At 37.1% G+C, this 19,882-nt stretch overlaps 1 protein-coding gene across 1 annotated transcript; it reads right to left on the reverse strand.

Moving 5' to 3' along the window:
- Positions 1-133: 133 nt before the first annotated feature.
- On the reverse strand, positions 134-3,021 carry LOC147761510 (1-aminocyclopropane-1-carboxylate oxidase-like). Its single transcript, XM_087012724.1, has 2 exons — positions 2,438-3,021; positions 134-259 (listed from the first exon to the last, which is right to left on the reverse strand). Exons 1-2 carry the CDS (start codon positions 2,624-2,626, stop codon positions 134-136), a joined length of 315 nt encoding a protein of 104 aa, XP_086868850.1. The 5' UTR covers positions 2,627-3,021.
- Positions 3,022-19,882: the final 16,861 nt, after the last annotated feature.

The following is a 19,882-nucleotide window of genomic DNA, read 5'->3' on the forward strand; positions in this document are numbered from 1 at the left end:
ACTAATATCTATATGGGTATATATTAAGGGTAGATGCTTGATTTAAACATTTAGTATCATGAAAATATCAAATTACAGATTTAGAAAAAATGTGCCTCGGAAGTGAGAGTAACACGTGTATATCCTACATCACTTACTGTTCTCTTCCACCAGGAATGTAACCAATGCCAACTGCCTCAGATACGGGACGAATTAACTTGTCCTTGGTCTCTTGTGGTTGTGCAAAAAAATCATCAGCCAATCTAAATATATTGTCAATCTGAAAATACACAGAATTAATAACCTTATATATCTAAATTGAACTATTTCTACCATCCCATGTGAAAATTATTTCTAATATTTGACAATAACTCTATTAGGTATATATATTGTCTTCTACTGGGTTAAGTATAAGCATCTAACCCAACACAACTTTAATTTGAAAACAAAATTTTCCCTTAATATGAATTTTTTGCATTTTGCTTCAGGGGGGTTCAACTCCCAAGATGGAAGTACGTTGAATGTCTTGATAATTTAACTTCTCTACGCGCAGTGCACTTAAAGCGATATGCGTACCGAGTAACCACATATTTTGGCTTTCTTCGTCCCAAATGACCGCATGAAACATGGCACCGGTGCTGACCTTTATAAAGCCTTGGTTTCATTGTGCATCGGACTGTCAACTATTTGATATTGTACACTGAGGCCAGACAATTTTATCTCGCAGCCGTACTCCTTTTACTTTTCACGAGGGAATTGCTCGTATATATATATATATCTAATCCGTTGGTCTCCGGACCTTTCAGTGATTTCATGGATGCCCTTTGCACCACTGCGCGATCTTTTCAGTTCACCATCTTGCCATCATTACCATCGGTCTCGATTTTCTTGTGACGGGCACGATGAAGTCCAATGGGTTTGTAAGCTCCATAGCTCCCTTTTCATGAAATGGTCTAATGGTGTTTCACGGTTTCCCGGCTTGTTTTCTTCTCTTGCACTAAGTATCATGTTTCCCAACATGCTTCTTGACTGTAATTTTAAATCCTTTTCTTTCATACATGCCACTTTTATCTTTAAAACACTCACACTACACTAAAAGGTGATGCACCTTTTGGACCTTTGCTGAATTAACAAGTGCAGTGACGCATTTTAATTTGATCTCAAAGCTAAATTCTTAATTTATTTATTTATTGTATTATTTTATTATTTTACTCTGTATATTGCTCCAATGGAAAATGATTTCCGATTTTTATAATTGGCTAAATAAACTCTTATCTTATCTTATTCGAATTATTTAGATCATGAGACATTTGTGTGCGATTATAGGTGTGTCAAACCACCTTTTTTTCTTTTCTTTCTTTCCTTTGGACTTGGCAGCTGTTGAAAGTCACTTGGTGACCAAAAACGCATCCGACAACCGGTCCATCCCCTAATTAATTAATTACTGCCGATTCCACGACACAAGGCGAGACACCACATCCTATTTCATTATCAACCTACAGTCGTCTTGGTCCACCTGAACCTTCAACAAGAAGGATTCCTGATACCTCTCAAGGCAAGCAGCCCCAGTAGCTAGCCCTCGTTCATTTATCCATGTATCTTCTGCATTGAATCAAGGGCGCGGTCAAAACATGTACGTCTTCATCATTTTTTTAATAAAGTGGATTTTAGCAAGGGTATGAACCGTGACAGAGTCCCCTTATTTGTTCAGGTACACAGAGTCGCCTTAGATTTTGACCCACTTACATCTTGGTCAGGCTAATTCTAACCCCTATAACTATATGGAGGGCAAACTTTCTGTTGCACGGACCCTCCCTTTCGTTACACCGGTGCCGCCTCAACACATTCTTCTACAACTCCTTGGTCCAGCTTGGCCTAGGACTTATTTCAGATGGCCGGCTGTGTGATTAAACCCAAACTTACCATTATCCTTCTGTGTGAGCTGAACCGCCGTGTTTTGACCACCAAAAGTAAGCTAAAACATGCTCAAACATTTTTTTTTTTTTTGGGGGGGGGTGATGAAAAATTGGATACGGTGTACAATAGGTTGGTTATGTTTTTTGTTTGAATGTCTTGGGAGGAAGAGCATTGATTAACAAAATACATCATATTGGTACATTGTAAATATATAATTAGATAAGGGGGGATAAATATTATACTATATATACTATATATATGTATATATGAATTGCATGTCTGCTGACTGAAAGTCTGCTTAGAAAGCTGAAAAAATCGAAAATTGGGCATAAATCCCATGGAATATGGTGTTGAGGCCTAACATTTGGCAGAAGTTTAAACGGTCCCCCGGCAAGTATTTCAGCCCAATAAGGTCGAATTCTGTAAACCTTCACCTTGCCGCACTTGTCTGGTGCTTAGAAAAAAACTGGCACTTAACTGTAATACAGTAAAACAGTAGTGTTAAAATGCATTAAATTTCGTGATATATGTAATTACTGACCTGGTCTTGGGGAATTCCGTGATTTTTGATGTATACAAAACCTATGGTGCTGAAGGCTTTGAACACATCATTTGCCACTTTTTCCAGATCTTTTCTGTCGACTTCATTTTCTTCTTTTGTGATATCAAACACCTTAAGATCGATGATTGGTATCCAGCTGAGGTCGCCGTGGCCTTGATCCGTCGTCATTTTTGTGATCAGCAGTCGGACTGACTATATGCGCTTTTAAGTGCTATAGCTGTCACGCCCAAGGACGCCGCAAGAAACAAATATATGGCAGTGGGTCTTTTCGTGCACTGTACATCGCATGGCAAATGTAATGCTCTGTTGCACATAGCGTAAAGACGTACGTACGAGTATATATTATGCGACAAGGTATTAAAATGAAGATGCAAGCAGCGTATGAAATTGTTTTTGAACATGTTCAAAACATTCTAAAATACACCAACCTTTGCTGCGTTTACGACATAAAAAAATGGAAACCTAAAATTCCAAAGTGAGCGTGCAGCAACATCCCTGATAATAGGAATATCATTTATCTAAGTTTCAAGTTCCTCACTCTAATGATCTAGAATATTTCAGCAGAAATTACAATGAGAAAAGAATTTAGAATCAACCACCACCAGGAACACCCCAGCTCAGAAGTGTCCCCTCAGAGATGGCGGGAATTGCCAACAAACAGACAGACAAGGGGCACACGGGCGGGTGGGATAACATTAACCCCGATTTCTGTCACATCAGTGCTTGAAGTGCTGGTCTTTGTTTATTCATTCGTACATATGTTCAGGGACGAGCATCCTTCTATTAGACTCAAGTTTAATATGCGAATGATATCTCAATAGTAAAAACCAATACGAATAAAATTTTTAATATATGAATAAAAGGATGTACATGTATGTATGTGGGTTCTCCCGCCCCCCGGTCAAGAAATGCCTGTGTTTTTCAAATGTATGTTTAAAGTGTTTCTGATCTTTGAGACCATTCCCAGAGAATATCGTACTAACTTTGGATCGAACTATCTCCGAGAGGATTCTCGCTTAATTTCAATTAACTTAAATGTTTGTCTCGCCTGCTGAGGCTGATGGGGATAATTAACTAGCGTTTAGCAGCTGTAGTGGGCGTCCCAGACGTCTAAGCCGCTTGGGATGAAAACAATTTAGCGAGGGACCCCGTGGAAATGGACCGATCCTGTTAGATCGATCTAGGGATGGGAACCCAGTCTTTGTCTTAAAATAAATAAGAGGTTGGTGTTCTTTGACAATATATGTATCAAAAACAATAAGCGACTGACACGTATATAGCAAATTTTTAACATTTGGCATTTTTATACCATACAACAAGCAAATGAAGTGACGGACCCGGCGTGACAGCAAGTTCCTACATATCTTAGAAGGAATGTATCAACCTAAAGTCAGTAAATCAACAATCATGTGAAATTCATTTGTGCAAATGAAGGCTTACTTTCCCCTCGCATATATTATCTTTGAAATAAGGCAATTACTATAAGGAGAAACAAGTACAAGAACAAAGTTAAATATGTTTAAAAGTTTGCCGCCCATGCAAAGAAAAAGAAGACCAGAAAAAGAAAATTATACATGCTGGTGTAGATCATTTACATTTCGGTCCGGACCCCACCCGGTTAGATCAAAGGTTAAGCTCTATAAAACCTAGTATCATATGGCTTACCTGTAATACAATGAATCGTTTTAAGATATAGTAAAAGCCGATTTGCAGTCTGGGGGATACTATATCTGCATGATAGATGCCTAAAACTGATGTAAGGTGTCCGCCCAAGTATTTTTAAGTAATCAGAATTTAGGAATGACTCTGATGGACTATGACGGTTTCTTCATATGCTTTATATGAAATTCATCTCGTAAGACTTTCAATACATTTTGCAATATGTTTTTTTTAAATATTTAAAACATTTTTCATGACGGTATTCAATGAGAGGTGCAACACACAATTCAAGAGAGAGCTGGAGTCCTTTCCTTGGCATTTGTACAGCTTATATAACGTACGAGTTTGAGTGTCCCATTGAAAAATATAATATTATTCGATGGAGCAAAGTCAACTGGAATGGAATTATTTTCTCCTAGGGGACGACACTGTATATATTGTGCTAGTTGTGCTATTGGTAAGAACTGTTGGTAAGTTACGACAGTTGTTCATTCGACCAGTCAGCGCAGGCCAGTCGACACGGAAATAATTATTTTTGTCTTTCGTTTTTGTTTTTGGTTATTGTCGTTTAAATTTGTTAAGTATACATGGCTGTTTTTATATTATAACTACGTTTGTTTTTGCTGCAGTGACAATATTCACTTTTTCAATTTTTGTTACAAAGCCAGTATGTGTGTGTTAGTCTGTAGGCCTACAGTGTACATGCATTTGTGTGTGTTGTTCCCTGTTAGTATGTTTACGATTATGAGCTTATGTATGAATACTTATGTGAATGATAATATTTTATGTTGTTTAATTTTCAGAAATTGCCAGTGCAAATTTGGGTGTAATTTATGTTAATTAATATATTGAATAAATGGTTTTGATCAATAAGAGCTCTTTGGGATGTGGTATCCTGGTGATTCCTTTTTGTATATAAAAAGGAGCGGTGATACAGATGTTGGCGAGGAGAGGCTCTCCCGCGTTTATGATGTATTTATTTATTTATTTATATTGTGGTTTGTTGTAAATGATTGAAGATGGTTTGAAATAAAACTCGTGTGCCAACTGAGTCCATATGCACTTTATATGTAGTTTGTGTTGTTTAATTCTTGATGTTTTGCAGTGTCGGTTATTGTCTAGGAGAATTGCAAGCTGAAAACGTTGTTGTTTTAAATAATAGTCATAAGAAACTTAAGATAACTTCCCAAACTCGAAACACCTGTCACCCATGGCAATCAACTTTCAGATTTAGTTAGGTCAAAATGACCTTCACCTATTAGGTCAAAATGACCTTCACCTACTATTTAGGCCCCTTCATGTATACCTAACCATCGCCGTGTCTTGCACCTATAGCTCTTTACCGGATAATGAAAAACAAATTATTCTCTAGCACGGAAGCATTTGAAAAGAGTAATAGCTATATAATGTAAACTTTGCTGCAGTATTATGGTTTAAGCAATTAAAATAAAATGCTGATTATTGATTCCTTTTTTATGATAGACTCTATTTGAACATGCATTTCTAGAATAAATATGTAATTCATAGAATGTGCAAATAAAAAAGATGAGGGTTTTCCTAATTTTGATCATGAATATTACTCTTTAGAGAGTGGATATACCCCCTCTATTATTTCGGAAGGGGAGCTTATGAATATCCTACTCTTTACCTTTTGTTTATTGTCTTTTGAATGGATATTTCCAAATACAAAATTTGAAACCCTCGAGTTGTGTGTAAAAAACTGTAAATACTTTTACTTTAATTTAAGATTTCATCTCTGGCACGCACAAGTTCCATTGGCACTCGTCTCAAACATCATAGTCCACAAATGTAGCTTATAGAAATAACACTGTTTGAGAGCACATGTTTTATCTAAATCAGTGTCGGCTAATGGCAGATTTTGAACACACACACACACACACACACACACACATTTCACTGAGGCTAGACAATCTTTTCTCCCAGCCGTTCACTTATTTATTATTTGCACACATATGCCGCCGGCATCTATTCACTTGGTCTCCGGACCTTTGACCGATTTGACCGCTGCCGGTCTCGGATTTCCTGTTATGGACACGACACAAGTTCAATAGGTTTGTAAGCTCTATAGTTTCCCTTTTATTAAATGGTATAATGGTGATACACGGTTTCCTTCCCCACTTCATACAACTTCATACAGTTTCCGTTTCATGTGCAAAACACCTTGTTCTATGTAATTGTTTGTCCTAACAAGGAATTATAATGACAAGACAAAATATACTCTCTGACCATAGGGTTTGCCTGTGTAGTCTCTTATAGAATTGTTGAATCGATACCTGTGGCAGCCAATATAGCCAAACAGAACGCGTTCCCCACCAGACATGCCCTTTTGTCGTTTCCGATATAGAGACCAAAAATATATTTTGAGGTCATATGATGTAATGCGTTGTCGTCCAAGTGTTCTTGAGTTATTTGGCGGCTTCTTTGTACAACAACGATATAAAGCAATTAACTTCACAATTATAAGTAATTAAAGTTTACGTGCATCGTGAAATAGTGCAGCATTGGATCCAACTAAGAGAAGAAATTAGTATATACGCGATCAGAATTGAGACCTTAAGGCTTAAGTCCCCTCCACACTTATTTGGAATCAGCAGGAATCAAGCAGAACCAGCCGAAATGAGTAAATTTAAAAATTCGTACCACATTCGGGAAGAAATTTCAAATTGACCTAAATTCTTGTAAGAATGCCGTTGGAATACTCAGAATGCGCTTGAATCCGCTGTGAGTGGGGGAGGGGGGGGCGATTTCACACCAAGGTGCTGCGTAACACACATCCTTGGCCGCGTTTACGTACTGTATTTTAAAATAGATGTAAAGATAAGGTCAAACCAAGGAGTTCTATGAGTCTACACTCGACTTCTGACATTCATCACGTCAATAGAAAACTCCTAAGCTTGCATTTTGATCATATGCAGTTTGGGCTTAATAAGGTCACCACTCATTGCGATGCAGTATAGGCCTACTTAGGTCACGAATGCAATTTCGTTGTCTAGTTCTTATACAGTATGAATTGCATGTCTGCTTACTGAAAGTCTGATTCGACAGGCCTCCCCAACTACCAGACTAGGCACCGAATGATCCAGAATTCACCGGTAGATCAGCCACACTACCCGTTTTCAAGGTGTGTATCAGATCGCATTACACAGTATCATACCCTGAACAAATTTTGAGTGGTGATGCAATGCTTTTCAACCCCGCTGAGAATCGTCACTATCACATCGCGTACTAGGCAAGAGCGGTGTCGCGTCTGATACTGTGTAATGCAATCTGACCTTATTGGGCTGAAATACTTGCCTGGGGACACTGAACTTCTGCCAAATGTTAGGCCCCAACACCAAATTTCAAGGGATTTATGCCCAATTTTCGATCTTTTCAGCTTTCGAACAGGCCTACCCAACTACCAGACTCGGCACCGAATGATCCAGAAGGTCTGTTAACCTTCACCTTGCTGCACTTGGTTGGTGCTTAGAAAAAAACTGGCACTTAACTGTAATACAGTAAAACAGAAGTATAATGCATTCAAGTTCGTGATATATGTATATACTGACCTGGTCTTGGGGAATTCCGTGATTTTTGATGTATACAAAACCTATGGTGCTGAAGGCTTTGAACACATCATTTACCAACTTTTCCAGATCTTTTCTGTCGACTTCATTTTCTTCTTTTGTGATATCAAACACCTTAAAATCAATGATTGATATCCAGCTGAGGTCGCCGCGGCCTCGATCCGTCGTCATTTTTGTGATCTGCAGTCGGACTGACTGCACCCGCCTTTAAGGGCTTTAGCTGTCACGCCCAAGGAATGCCGCAAGAAAAAAATGCTTGTTGCATAATATCAAAATGCCAAAAGCTAAAGGTTTGCTATATACGCCTCAGCCGCCTGGTGCTTGTAATACATATAATGCCAAAGAACAAGAACTTCTTATCTACTCCAAGACAAAGATCAGAAACACTTTAAACATACATTTGAAAAATACAGGCAGTTTTTGGCCAGGGGCGGGAGAACCCACATGCATGTACATTCTTTTATTTATATATTAAAATTTTTATTCTTATTGATAGTTTTTACCAGTGCATTCGTAGATTAAACTAGAGTCAGTTAATTGAAGGATGCTTGTCCCTGAACGTACAATATACGAATGAATACACAAAGACCAGTTCTTCAAGCACTGATGTGACAGAAGTCGGGGTCCATGGTATGCCACCCGTACGTTTGTCCCTGCGTATGTCTGTTTGTTGGCATTTTCCTCTATCTCCCCTTAGACCTTCTGAGTAGGCACTTCTGAGCTGGGTGTTTCTGGTTGTGGTTGATTCTAAATTCTTTTCACACTGTAATTGCCGCAGAAATACTCTAGATCATTAGAGTTAGGAAGTTTAAACTTAGAGAAATGATAGTCCTATCATCTGGGATGTGCATGCATGGTCACTGTAAATTTAGGTTTCCTTTTTCTTACGTCGTATGGCAAAGGTTGGTGTATTTTAGCATGCCCGGAAAATGTTTTGAACACGGACCCGGTGTGGCAGCAAGTTCCTACATATCATAGAAGGAATGTATCAACCTAAAGTCAGTAAATCAACAATCAAGTATAATTCATTTGTGCAAATGAAGGCTTACTATCTCCTCGCATATAGTCTTCGAAATAAGGCAATTACTATAAGGAGAAACAAGGGCAAGAACAAACTTAATTTTTTTTAAAGTTTTCTGCCTATGCAAAGAAAAAGAAAACCAGAAAAAGAAAATTACACAAAATTACAGAAAATTACATTGCTGGTGTAGATCACTGATATTTCGGAACGGACTTCACCCTGTTAGATCAAAGGTTAAGCTCTATAAAACGTTTTATCATATGGCTTACCTGTAATACACCGAATTGTTTTCAGGTATTGTAAAAGTCGATTTGCAGTCTGGGGGATACTTAATCTGCATGATAGATTCCTAAAACTGATTAAAGTTGTCCTCTACTGCTAGCATGCCCAGTATTTTCAAGTAATCAGAATTTAGGAATGACTCACATGGACTATGACGGTTTCTTCATATGCCTTATATGAAATTCATATCGTAAGACTTTCAATACATTTTGCAATATGTTTTTTTTTTAATATTTAAAACATTTTTCTTGACGGTATTCAATGAGAGGTGCAACACACAATTCAAGAGAGAGCTGGAGTCCTTTCCTTGGCATTTGTACAGCTTATATAACGTACGAGTTTGAGTGTCCTATTGAAAAAATTCAATTCTATTCGATGGAGCAAAGTCAACTGGAATGGAATTATTTTCTCCTAGGGGGCGACACTGTATATATTGTGATAGTTGTGCTATTGGTAAGAACTGTGGGTAAGTTACGACAGTTGTTCATTCGACCAGTCAGCGCAGGCCAGTCGACACGGAAATAATTATTTTTGTCTTTCGTGTTTGTTTTTGGTTATTGTCGTTTGGATTTGTTAAGTATATATGATTGTTTTAACATTATAAATACATTTATTTTTGCTTATAATTTTCATTTTTTCAGTTTTTGTTACAAAGCATGTGTGTATTGGTGTGTAGGCCCACAGTGTACATGCATTTGTGTGTGTTGTTCCATGTTAGTATGTTTACGATTATGAGCTTATGTCTGAATACTTATGTGAATAATGATACTTTTATGTTGTTTAATTTTCAGAAATTGCCAGTGCTAATTGGGGTGCAATTAATATTAATTATTATATTAAATGAATTGTTTTGATCAATAAGAGCTGTTTGGAAGGTGGTTTCCCTGTGTTTCCCTGTATATGGGAGAGATGATCTCGGAAGAGCTGTTTGGGATGTGGTATCCTGGTGATTCCTTTTTTTTTATTTGAAAAGGAGCGGTGATACAGATGTTGGCGAGGAGAGGCTCTCCCGCGTTTATGATGTATTTATTTATTTATTTAATTATTTATTTATATTTTGGTTTGTTGTAAATGATGGAAGATGGTTTGAAATAAAACTCGTGTGCCAGCTGAGTCCATATGCACTTTATATGTTGTTTGTGTTGTTTAATTCTTGGTGTTATGCAGTGTCGGTTATTGTCTAGAAGAATTACAAGCTGAAAACGTTGTTGTTTTAACAAATAGTCATAAGAAACTAAAGGTAACTTCCCAAACTCGAAACACCTGTCACCCATGGCAATCAACTTTCAGATTTAATTAGGCCAAAATGACACTCACCTATTAGGTCAAAATGACCTTCACCTATTATTTAGGCCCCTTCATGTATACTGTACCTAACCATCGCCGTGTCTGGCACCTATAGCTCTTTACCGGGTAATGAAAAACAAATTATTCTCTAGCACGAAAGCATTTGAAAAGAGTAAAAGCCAATGTAAACTTTGCTACAGTATTATGGTTTTAGCAAATAAAATAAAATGCTGACTATTGATTCCTTTTTGTGATAGACCCTATTTGTACATGCATTTCTAGCATAAAATGTGTAATTCCTGGAATGTGCAAACAAAAAACATGAGGGTTTTCCTCATTTTGATCACGAAGATTACTCTTTAGAGAGTGGATATACCCCCTCTATTTTGTTTTTGGAGGGCGAGCTAATGAGTGTCCTACTCTCTACCCCTTGCTTATTGTCTTTTGAATGGATATTTCCAAATACAAAATTTGATACCCTCGAGTTGTGTGTAAAAAACTGTAAATACTTGTACTTTAATTTAAGATTTCATCTCTGGCACGCACAAGTTCCATTGGCACTCGTCTCAAACATCATAGTTGAGAGCAAACACTGTTTGAGAGCACATGTTTTATCTAAATCAGTGTCGGCTAATGGCAGATTTTGAACACACACACACACACACACACACACATTTCACTGAGGCTAGACAATCTTTTCTCCCAGCCGTTCACTTATTTATTATTTGCACACATATGCCGCCGGCATCTATTCACTTGGTCTCCGGACCTTTGACTGAATTGACCGCTGCCGGTCTCGGATTTCCTGTTATGGACACGACACAAGTTCAATAGGTTTGTAAGCTCTATAGTTTCCCTTTTATTAAATGGTATAATGGTGATACACGGTTTCCTTCCCCACTTCATACAACTTCATACAGTTTCCGTTTCATGTGCAAAACACCTTGTTCTATATAATTGTTTGTCCTAACAAGGAATTATAATGACAAGACAAAATATACTCTCTGACCATAGGGTTTGCCTGTGTAGTCTCTTATAGAATTGTTGAATCGATACCTGTGGCAGCCAATATAGCCAAACAGAACGCGTTCCCCACCAGACATGCCCTTTTGTCGTTTCCGATATAGAGACCAAAAAGATATTTTGAGGTCATATGATGTAATGCGTTGTCGTCCAAGTGTTCTTGAATTATTTGGCGGCTTCTTTGTACAACTACGATATAAAGCAAATAACTTCACAATTATAAGTAATTAAAGTTTACGTGCATCGTGAAATAGTGCAGCATTGGATCCAACTAAGAGAAGAAATTAGTATATACGCGATCAGAATTGAGACCTTAAGGCTTAAGTCCCCTCCACACTTTTTGGAATCAGCAGGAATCAAGCGGAACCAGCCGAAATGAGTAAATTTAAAAATTCGTACCACATTCAGGAAGAAATTTCAAATTGACCTAAATTCTTGTAAGAATGCCGTTGGAATACTCAGAATGCGCTTGAATCCGCTGTGAGTGGGGGAGGGGGGGGGGCGATTTCACACCAAGGTGCTGCGTAACACACATCCTTGGCCGCGTTTACGTACTGTATTTTAAAATAGATGTAAAGATAAGGTCAAACCAAGGAGTTCTATGAGTCTACACTCGACTTCTGACATCCATCACGTCAATGGAAAACTCCTAAGCTTGCATTTTGATCATATGCAGTTTGGGCTTAATAAGGTCACCACTCATTGCGATGCAGTATAGGCCTACTTAGGTCACGAATGCAATTTCGTTGTCTAGTACTTATACAGTATGAATTGCATGTCTGCTTACTGAAAGTCTGCTTCGACAGGCCTCCCCAACTACCAGACTAGGCACCGAATGATCCAGAATTCACCGGTAGATCAGACCACACTACCCGTTTTCAAGGTGTGTATCAGATCGCATTACACAGTATCATACCCTGAACAAATTTTGAGTGGTGATGCAATGCTTTTCAACCCCGCTGAGAATCGTCACTATCACATCGCGTACTAGGCAAGAGCAGTGTCGCGTCTGATACTGTGTAATGCGATCTGACCTTATTGGGCTGAAATAATTGCCTGGGGACACTGAACTTCTGCCAAATGTTAGGCCCCAACACCAAATTTCAAGGGATTTATGCCCAATTTTCGATCTTTTCAGCTTTCGAACAGGCCTACCCAACTACCAGACTCGGCACCGAATGATCCAGAAGGTCTGTTAACCTTCACCTTGCTGCACTTGGTTGGTGCTTAGAAAAAAACTGGCACTTAACTGTAATACAGTAAAACAGAAGTATAATGCATTCAAGTTCGTGATATATGTATATACTGACCTGGTCTTGGGGAATTCCGTGATTTTTGATGTATACAAAACCTATGGTGCTGAAGGCTTTGAACACATCATTTGCCAACTTTTCCAGATCTTTTCTGTCGACTTCATTTTCTTCTTTTGTGATATCAAACACCTTAAAATCAATGATTGGTATCCAGCTGAGGTCGCCGCGGCCTCGATCCGTCGTCATTTTTGTGATCTGCAGTCGGACTGACTGCACCCGCCTTTAAGGGCTTTAGCTGTCACGCCCAAGGAATGCCGCAAGAAAAAATTGCTTGTTGTATAATATCAAAATGCCAAAAGCTAAAGGTTTGCTATATACGCCTCAGCCGCCTGGTGCTTGTGATACATATAATGCCAAAGAACAAAAACTTCTTATCTACTCCAAGACAAAGATCAGAAACACTTTAAACATACATTTGAAAAATACAGGCAGTTTTTGGCCAGGGGCGGGAGAACCCACATGCATGTACATTCTTTTATTTATATATTAAAATTTTTATTCTTATTGATAGTTTTTACCAGTGCATTCGTAGATTAAACTAGAGTCAGTTAATTGAAGGATGCTCGTCCCTGAACGTACAATATACGAATGAATACACAAAGACCAGTTCTTCAAGCACTGATGTGACAGAAGTCGGGGTCCATGGTATCCCACCCATACGTTTGTCCCTGCGTATATCTGTTTGTTGGCAATTTCCTCTATCTCCCCTTAGACCTTCTGAGTAGGCACTTCTGAGCTGGGGTGTTTCTGGTGGTGGTTGATTCTAAATTCTTTTCACACTGTAATTGCCGCAGAAATACTCTAGATCATTAGAGTTAGGAAGTTGAAACTTAGAGAAATGATAGTCCTATCATCTGGGATGTGCATGCATGGTCACTGTAAATTTAGGTTTCCTTTTTCTTACGTCGTATGGCAAAGGTTGGTGTATTTTAGCATGCCCGGAAAATGTTTTGAACACGGACCCGGTGTGGCAGCAAGTTCCTACATATTATAGAAGGAATGTATCAACCTAAAGTCAGTAAATCAACAATCAAGTATAATTCATTTGTGCAAATGAAGGCTTACTATCTCCTCGCATATAGTCTTCGAAATAAGGCAATTACTATAAGGAGAAACAAGGGCAAGAACAAACTTAATTTTTTAAAAAGTTTTCTGCTTATGCAAAGAAAAAGAAAACCAGAAAAAGAAAATTACACAAAATTACAGAAAATTACATTGCTGGTGTAGATCACTGATATTTTGGAACGGACTTCACCCTGTTAGATCAAAGGTTAAGCTCTATAAAACATTTTATCATATGGCTTACCTGTAATACACCGAATTGTTTTCAGGTATTGTAAAAGTCGATTTGCAGTCTGGGGGATACTTAATCTGCATGATAGATTCCTAAAACTGATTTAAGTTGTCCTCTACTGCTAGCATGCCCAGTATTTTCAAGTAATCAGAATTTAGGAATGACTCAAATGGACTATGACGGTTTCTTCATATGCCTTATATGAAATTCATCTCGTAAGACTTTCAATACATTTTGCAATATGTTTTTTTAATATTTAAAACATTTTTCATGACGGTATTCAATGAGAGGTGCAACACACAATTCAAGAGAGAGCTGGAGTCCTTTCCTTGGCATTTGTACAGCTTATATAACGTACGAGTTTGAGTGTCCTATTGAAAAAATACAATTTTATTCGATGGAGCAAAGTCAACTGGAATGGAATTATTTTCTCCTAGGGGGCGTCACTGTATATATTGTGATAGTTGTGCTATTGGTAAGAACGTTGGGTAAGTTACGACAGTTGTTCATTCGACCAGTCAGCGCAGGCCAGTCGACACGGAAATAATTATTTTTGTCTTTCGTGTTTGTTTTTGGATATTGTCGTTTGGATTTGTTAAGTATATATGATTGTTTTAACATTATAAATACATTTATTTTTGCTCATAATTTTCATTTTTTCAGTTTTTGTTACAAAGCATGTGTGTATTGGTGTGTAGGCCTACAGTGTACATGCATTTGTGTGTGTTGTTCCATGTTAGTATGTTTACGATTATGAGCTTATGTATGAATACTTATGTGAATAATGATACTTTTATGTTGTTTAATTTTCAGAAATTGTCAGTGCTAATTGGGGTGCAATTAATGTTAATTAATATATTAACATTAATTGCACCCCAATTAATATTAATGTTAATTAATATATTAAATAAATTGTTTTGATCAATGAGAGCTGTTTGGAAGGTGGTTTCCCTGTGTTTCCCTGTATATGGGAGAGATGATCTCGGAAGAGCTGTTTGGGATGTGGTATCCTGGTGATTCCTTTTTGTATTTAAAAAGGAGCGGTGATACAGATGTTGGCGAGGAGAGGCTCTCCCGCGTTTATGATGTATTTATTTATTTATTTAATTATTTATTTATATTTTGGTTTGTTGTAAATGATGGAAGATGGTTTGAAATAAAACTCGTGTGCCAGCTGAGTCCATATGCACTTTATATGTTGTTTGTGTTGTTTAATGCTTGGTGTTATGCAGTGTCGGTTACTGTCTAGGAGAATTACAAGCTGAAAACGTTGTTGTTTTAACAAATAGTCATAGGAAACGTAAGGTAACTTCCCAAACTCGAAACACCTGTCACCCATGGCAATCAACTTTCAGATTTAGTTAGGCCAAAATAACACTCACCTATTAGGTCAAAATGACCTTCACCTATTATTTAGGCCCCTTCATGTATACTGTACCTAACCATCGCCGTGTCTGGCACCTATAGCTCTTTACTGGATAATGAAAAACAAATTATTCTCTAGCACGAAAGCATTTGAAAAGAGTAAAAGCTAATGTAAACTTTGCTGCAGTATTATGGTTTTAGCAAATAAAATAAAATGCTGACTATTGATTCCTTTTTGTGATAGACCCTATTTGTACATGCATTTCTAGCATAAAATGTCTATTTCATGGAATGTGCAAACAAAAAAGATGAGGGTTTTCCTCATTTGGATCACGAGGATTACTCTTTAGAGAGTGGATATACCCCCTCTATTTTGTTTTTGGAGGGGGAGCTAAAGAGTATCCTACTCTCTACCCCTTGCTTATTGTCTTTTGAATGGATATTTCCAAATATAAAATTTGAAACCCTCGAGTTGTGTGTAAAAAACTGTAAATACTTGTACTTTAATTTAAGATTTCATCTCTGGCACGCACAAGTTCCATTGGCACTCGTCTCAAACATCATAGTCCACAAACGTAGCTTATAGAAATAACACTGTTTGAGAGCACGTTTTATCTAAATCGGTGTCGGCTTATGACAGATTTTGAACACACACACACACACACACACACACACACACACACACATAAACTCACATTACTAATTTAATGAGATCAAAATCACCTGTTTTATAATCTCCTTCGTGATCTCACAATCACTATGTATTGGTCGAAAAATTAAGTAATGATAAACACAAACACATTTAAAAGGAAATAAAGCCACATCACGAAAAAACAATCAAAAAGTGTAACACGTATACCAAAGCGTCTTTGATTTGACATGCATTGCAATGGTTGGCCAGTGTGACTGTTTTATCATTATGGGATAGGTCTTTGGCTCTAAATAAAAATGCAGGGAGTTCTCGACTTTGAACCAGTTGAAGAAAAGGAAAAAGCGATTGAACCAAGGATTTATTTATTTATTTATTTATTTACTTATTTATTTATTCTGCGGAAGATAGCTTACCATCATATTAATAACATCCCCTATTATTGAAAACTTCCTGTGATTTCTTTGTTGCTGTGCGTAGAAGTGTATTAAAAGAGAAACATTGCTGTGCTAGTCGAGATCAAACTTGTATAACACGTAAAACCAAAACCATGGTAAGCGCATTAGATGATTGACTTTTGATGTATCAAAAAATAGCAGGCAATTCAGACATCACCAATCTGATGTCTGAAGCATATTAATAATCGAAAAAGTGTTTCTGTATTAAAAATTAAAAGCGTCTTTGAAAATGATATATACACTTGTATAAAATCAAACGCATTTTTAGCTTATATAGGCCTACAACTGAGTTGTTGCCACAAAGGCTAATAAATTAAATTGTGAACAGTAACTGCATCCTAAGGGAATAAAATAAAATTGAAAGTGACTGAGAGGAATGGCACAAAAATATCCTACTCCTGTCCTTTTCTAATTGTCTTTTGAATGGATATTTCCACATATCAAATTCGATTCTTCAAATACTGTTGAAAAACATCTAACTATGATTGAAATGAGAGATGAATAATCTCATGTAGTTCAATTTAAGATTTCATCTTTGTCAAGCAAAATTTTATTGGTACTCTTCTCAAACATCATAGTCCAAAAACGCAGTTTATAGATATAATACTGTTTAAGAGGACATGTTTTAAGTAAATCAACGTCGGGAGATTTTGAACAAAGATTCACAGACACATACACCCATACACCCACCCACCCACACATTTCGTATTTAATGAGATCAAAATCACCTGTTGTATAGGCTCCTACGTGATCTAACTCTCACTATGTAATGATGATAACTTAACTACTAGTAAAAGCAAAAACATCTCAGAGGAAATAAAGCCACATCACGAAAAACCAATCCCAAAGTGTAACACGTATACCAAAGCGTCTTTGATTTGACATGCATTGCAATGGTTGGCCAGTGTGGCTCTTTTATCATTATGCGATAGGTCTTTGGGTCTAAGTAAAAATGCAAGGTGTTGCGACTTTGAACCAGTGGAATAAATATTTAAAAAAAATCGCTGACAGGGTTTTGGAGTACCAAATGGTGTCACGAAACAGTGATCGTTGGTGCTCAAGTAAAAAAATTAAGAAACAGATATTTAAAGTTTTGCCCCTAAATCGCAATTATGACGTCACCCGCAAGATGACTTATGTGTAAATGTTAATTAATTTAGTCACTGAACACTGAAAATGTATTTGTTATCCAAAACCATGTATGCAAGACAGTAAATAAGGCGTTTTAGGGTGAAAATATTCTTAAGATGACCCGTTTCACGCAATTTTAATTGTGTAATAGTCAGAGTTAAACCACCGTAATTACCTGGCAAGCATAAATATCACCTGAAAATGTGTAAACGTGATTATTTTGAGATTTGTCAAACATTGGCGTTTACCTAAGAGATTGTAAGAAAAATTTATTTAGGTTTTTTTTCTCATCATATTAATTGTCAATCACAGTATAAATTTATGTTTAATTTTTCACTTGGTACTGTTATGTAAAAAGTACTCTTTTTGGGGGCATGAGAAAAGAAGACTCAAAATAAAATAAAGTTTTTTTTCACATTTGCATTGGTTGTTTCTCCTTGACTTTACCAATCCTCCAGCTTCACATATTTCACAATATAAACAGTATTAATTTCATAATATCAATAATAATGAAAGAAACAGGGCGATATGCATCCCAAAATTTCCGTGTACCAACCATTTTGGGCAAGAGTGTGTATATATATATATATATATATATATATATATATATATATATATATACTCTTGCCAAAAATGGTTGTGTATATATATATATATATATAACAAAGTCACAGTCACCTCAACCTGTCTATCTATAACAGGTTACCAAGAACTGTTAACTCCATCACATTTACAGCAACTTATTCATCCTAGTGTTAACTGACCTTGCAAGCAATTCAGTTTATTGGAATGTATTTCTGATAAACAAGTTAAGAAAATTCACTAGTTAACTAAAGACACAAAACAACTGTCACTTTTACTTTAAAACCCTTTTGTTATTATTTTGATAAATTTAGTTACAGTATTGATAAACAAAGTATCACGTTTTCAATAATTAATATTTTAAATTACAATCCATAACTGCAAGGTTGTGTCATTGACCTAAATACAACGTTGAGTCAACGTCACATTATGACGGTGTTTCGACGTGGTTGGATCAACGTTGATTTTACTTTGAATTTAGGTAGATCAACGGCAATTCAACGTATCAACCTTTTTTCAACGTTGATCCAACGCAACTATGCCTGCTGGGACCTGTCTTCCAAGCATCTCCCTGCGTTCCCACCACTTCCTCCTTTCATGACCCTCTATGCTTCACCGTTACCGGCCTGGTCTCCAACTTTACCTCCCCCCACCTTCTGCTGTGTTTAGTACAGTAGAATTTCTTACTCAGTTCTTCAACCAGCCTCCTGTAAATTTCGCCCTGACATGTGAAGTAATTTTTTTACATACGCCAACGGGCCACCTCATTAGATAACTTTTGTGTTCAGGTGGTGGGAAAACTATTTACTACAGATGAAATCATCTAAAATATGAGCAGTGCTTTATTTGGTTTTTCATTAATTCATTAATTAATGCATTAATTCAACTGAATGTCAAACCAATCAACTTCATAGCTAGATTGCTTTTGTCATCCAACTTTTTGGGGAAGTCGCGGAGTTACATTTAAAAAGCGTTGTTGGCAAGTTATTGCACTGAATACACCCGTTTTAGAGTAAAGTGATCAAAGCAGAGTGGAGCCACCGCCCAATAAAGGTCAACTAACGCTTGAATTATCACCTAATTGTGACCATGCTAAGCTATGAACTTTATCACAGGGTTGGTTCTTTTGTTAGAAGAAAGTAAGGCGCGAGGGGTCGTAAACGACCCCACCCGACAGGGATATGTTGTTAATTATACCGGTATGATTACGATTAAGATATCATCTCTGGACAGCAAAAGTTTTTTGGTACTCTTCTCAAACATCATAAAGTCCAAATCGCAGTTTACAGAAATAATACCAATTTTGAGGGACATGTTTAATGTAAATCACTATGGGCTCATGGCAGATTTTAACAAGCACGCGGGCAGACACATTTAGAATTAAAAGAGGTCAAAATGACGCAGCCTGTTATATATAGGTCCTACGTGATGTAATTATCACTATGTAATGATAAAAAAACAAATTATTGATAAGTATTATGGCATTAAAAAGAAAGAAACCACATCTCAGAAAACCAACACGATTTGACATGCACTGCAGTGGTTGGTCCGTGAGACTGTTTTATCATTATGGGATAGATCTCTGGGTCTCAATATAAATTTAGGGTGTTTTCGACTTTGGGCCAGTGGAAGAGAAGAATTCAAGAGGAAGCAATTGGACCAAGATAGAATTTGCAGTTGAGTGGTCGGGGAGCTCCCTTCAAGACAGAAAAGCTGTAGCTGAAACACAGGTAAGAGTTGTGAACGATATCCATAGGCCTTTCTAAAACTGTC

The sequence above is a fragment of the Lingula anatina genome, chromosome 5 (genome assembly GCF_051362555.1).
Source record: "Lingula anatina isolate TDL-2025a chromosome 5, LinAna3.0, whole genome shotgun sequence".
In the NCBI taxonomy this organism is placed as follows: Eukaryota; Metazoa; Brachiopoda; class Lingulata; order Lingulida; family Lingulidae; genus Lingula; species Lingula anatina.

Coding starts and splice junctions, on each gene's coding strand:
- LOC147761510 (XM_087012724.1), bottom strand. CDS start 2,626: ATGACGACGGATCAAGGCCACGGCGACCTCAGCTGGATACCAATCATC. Junction 260..2,437: donor ACGGAATTCCCCAAGACCAG/GTCAGTAATTAC, acceptor GTGTATTTTCAG/ATTGACAATATATTTAGATT.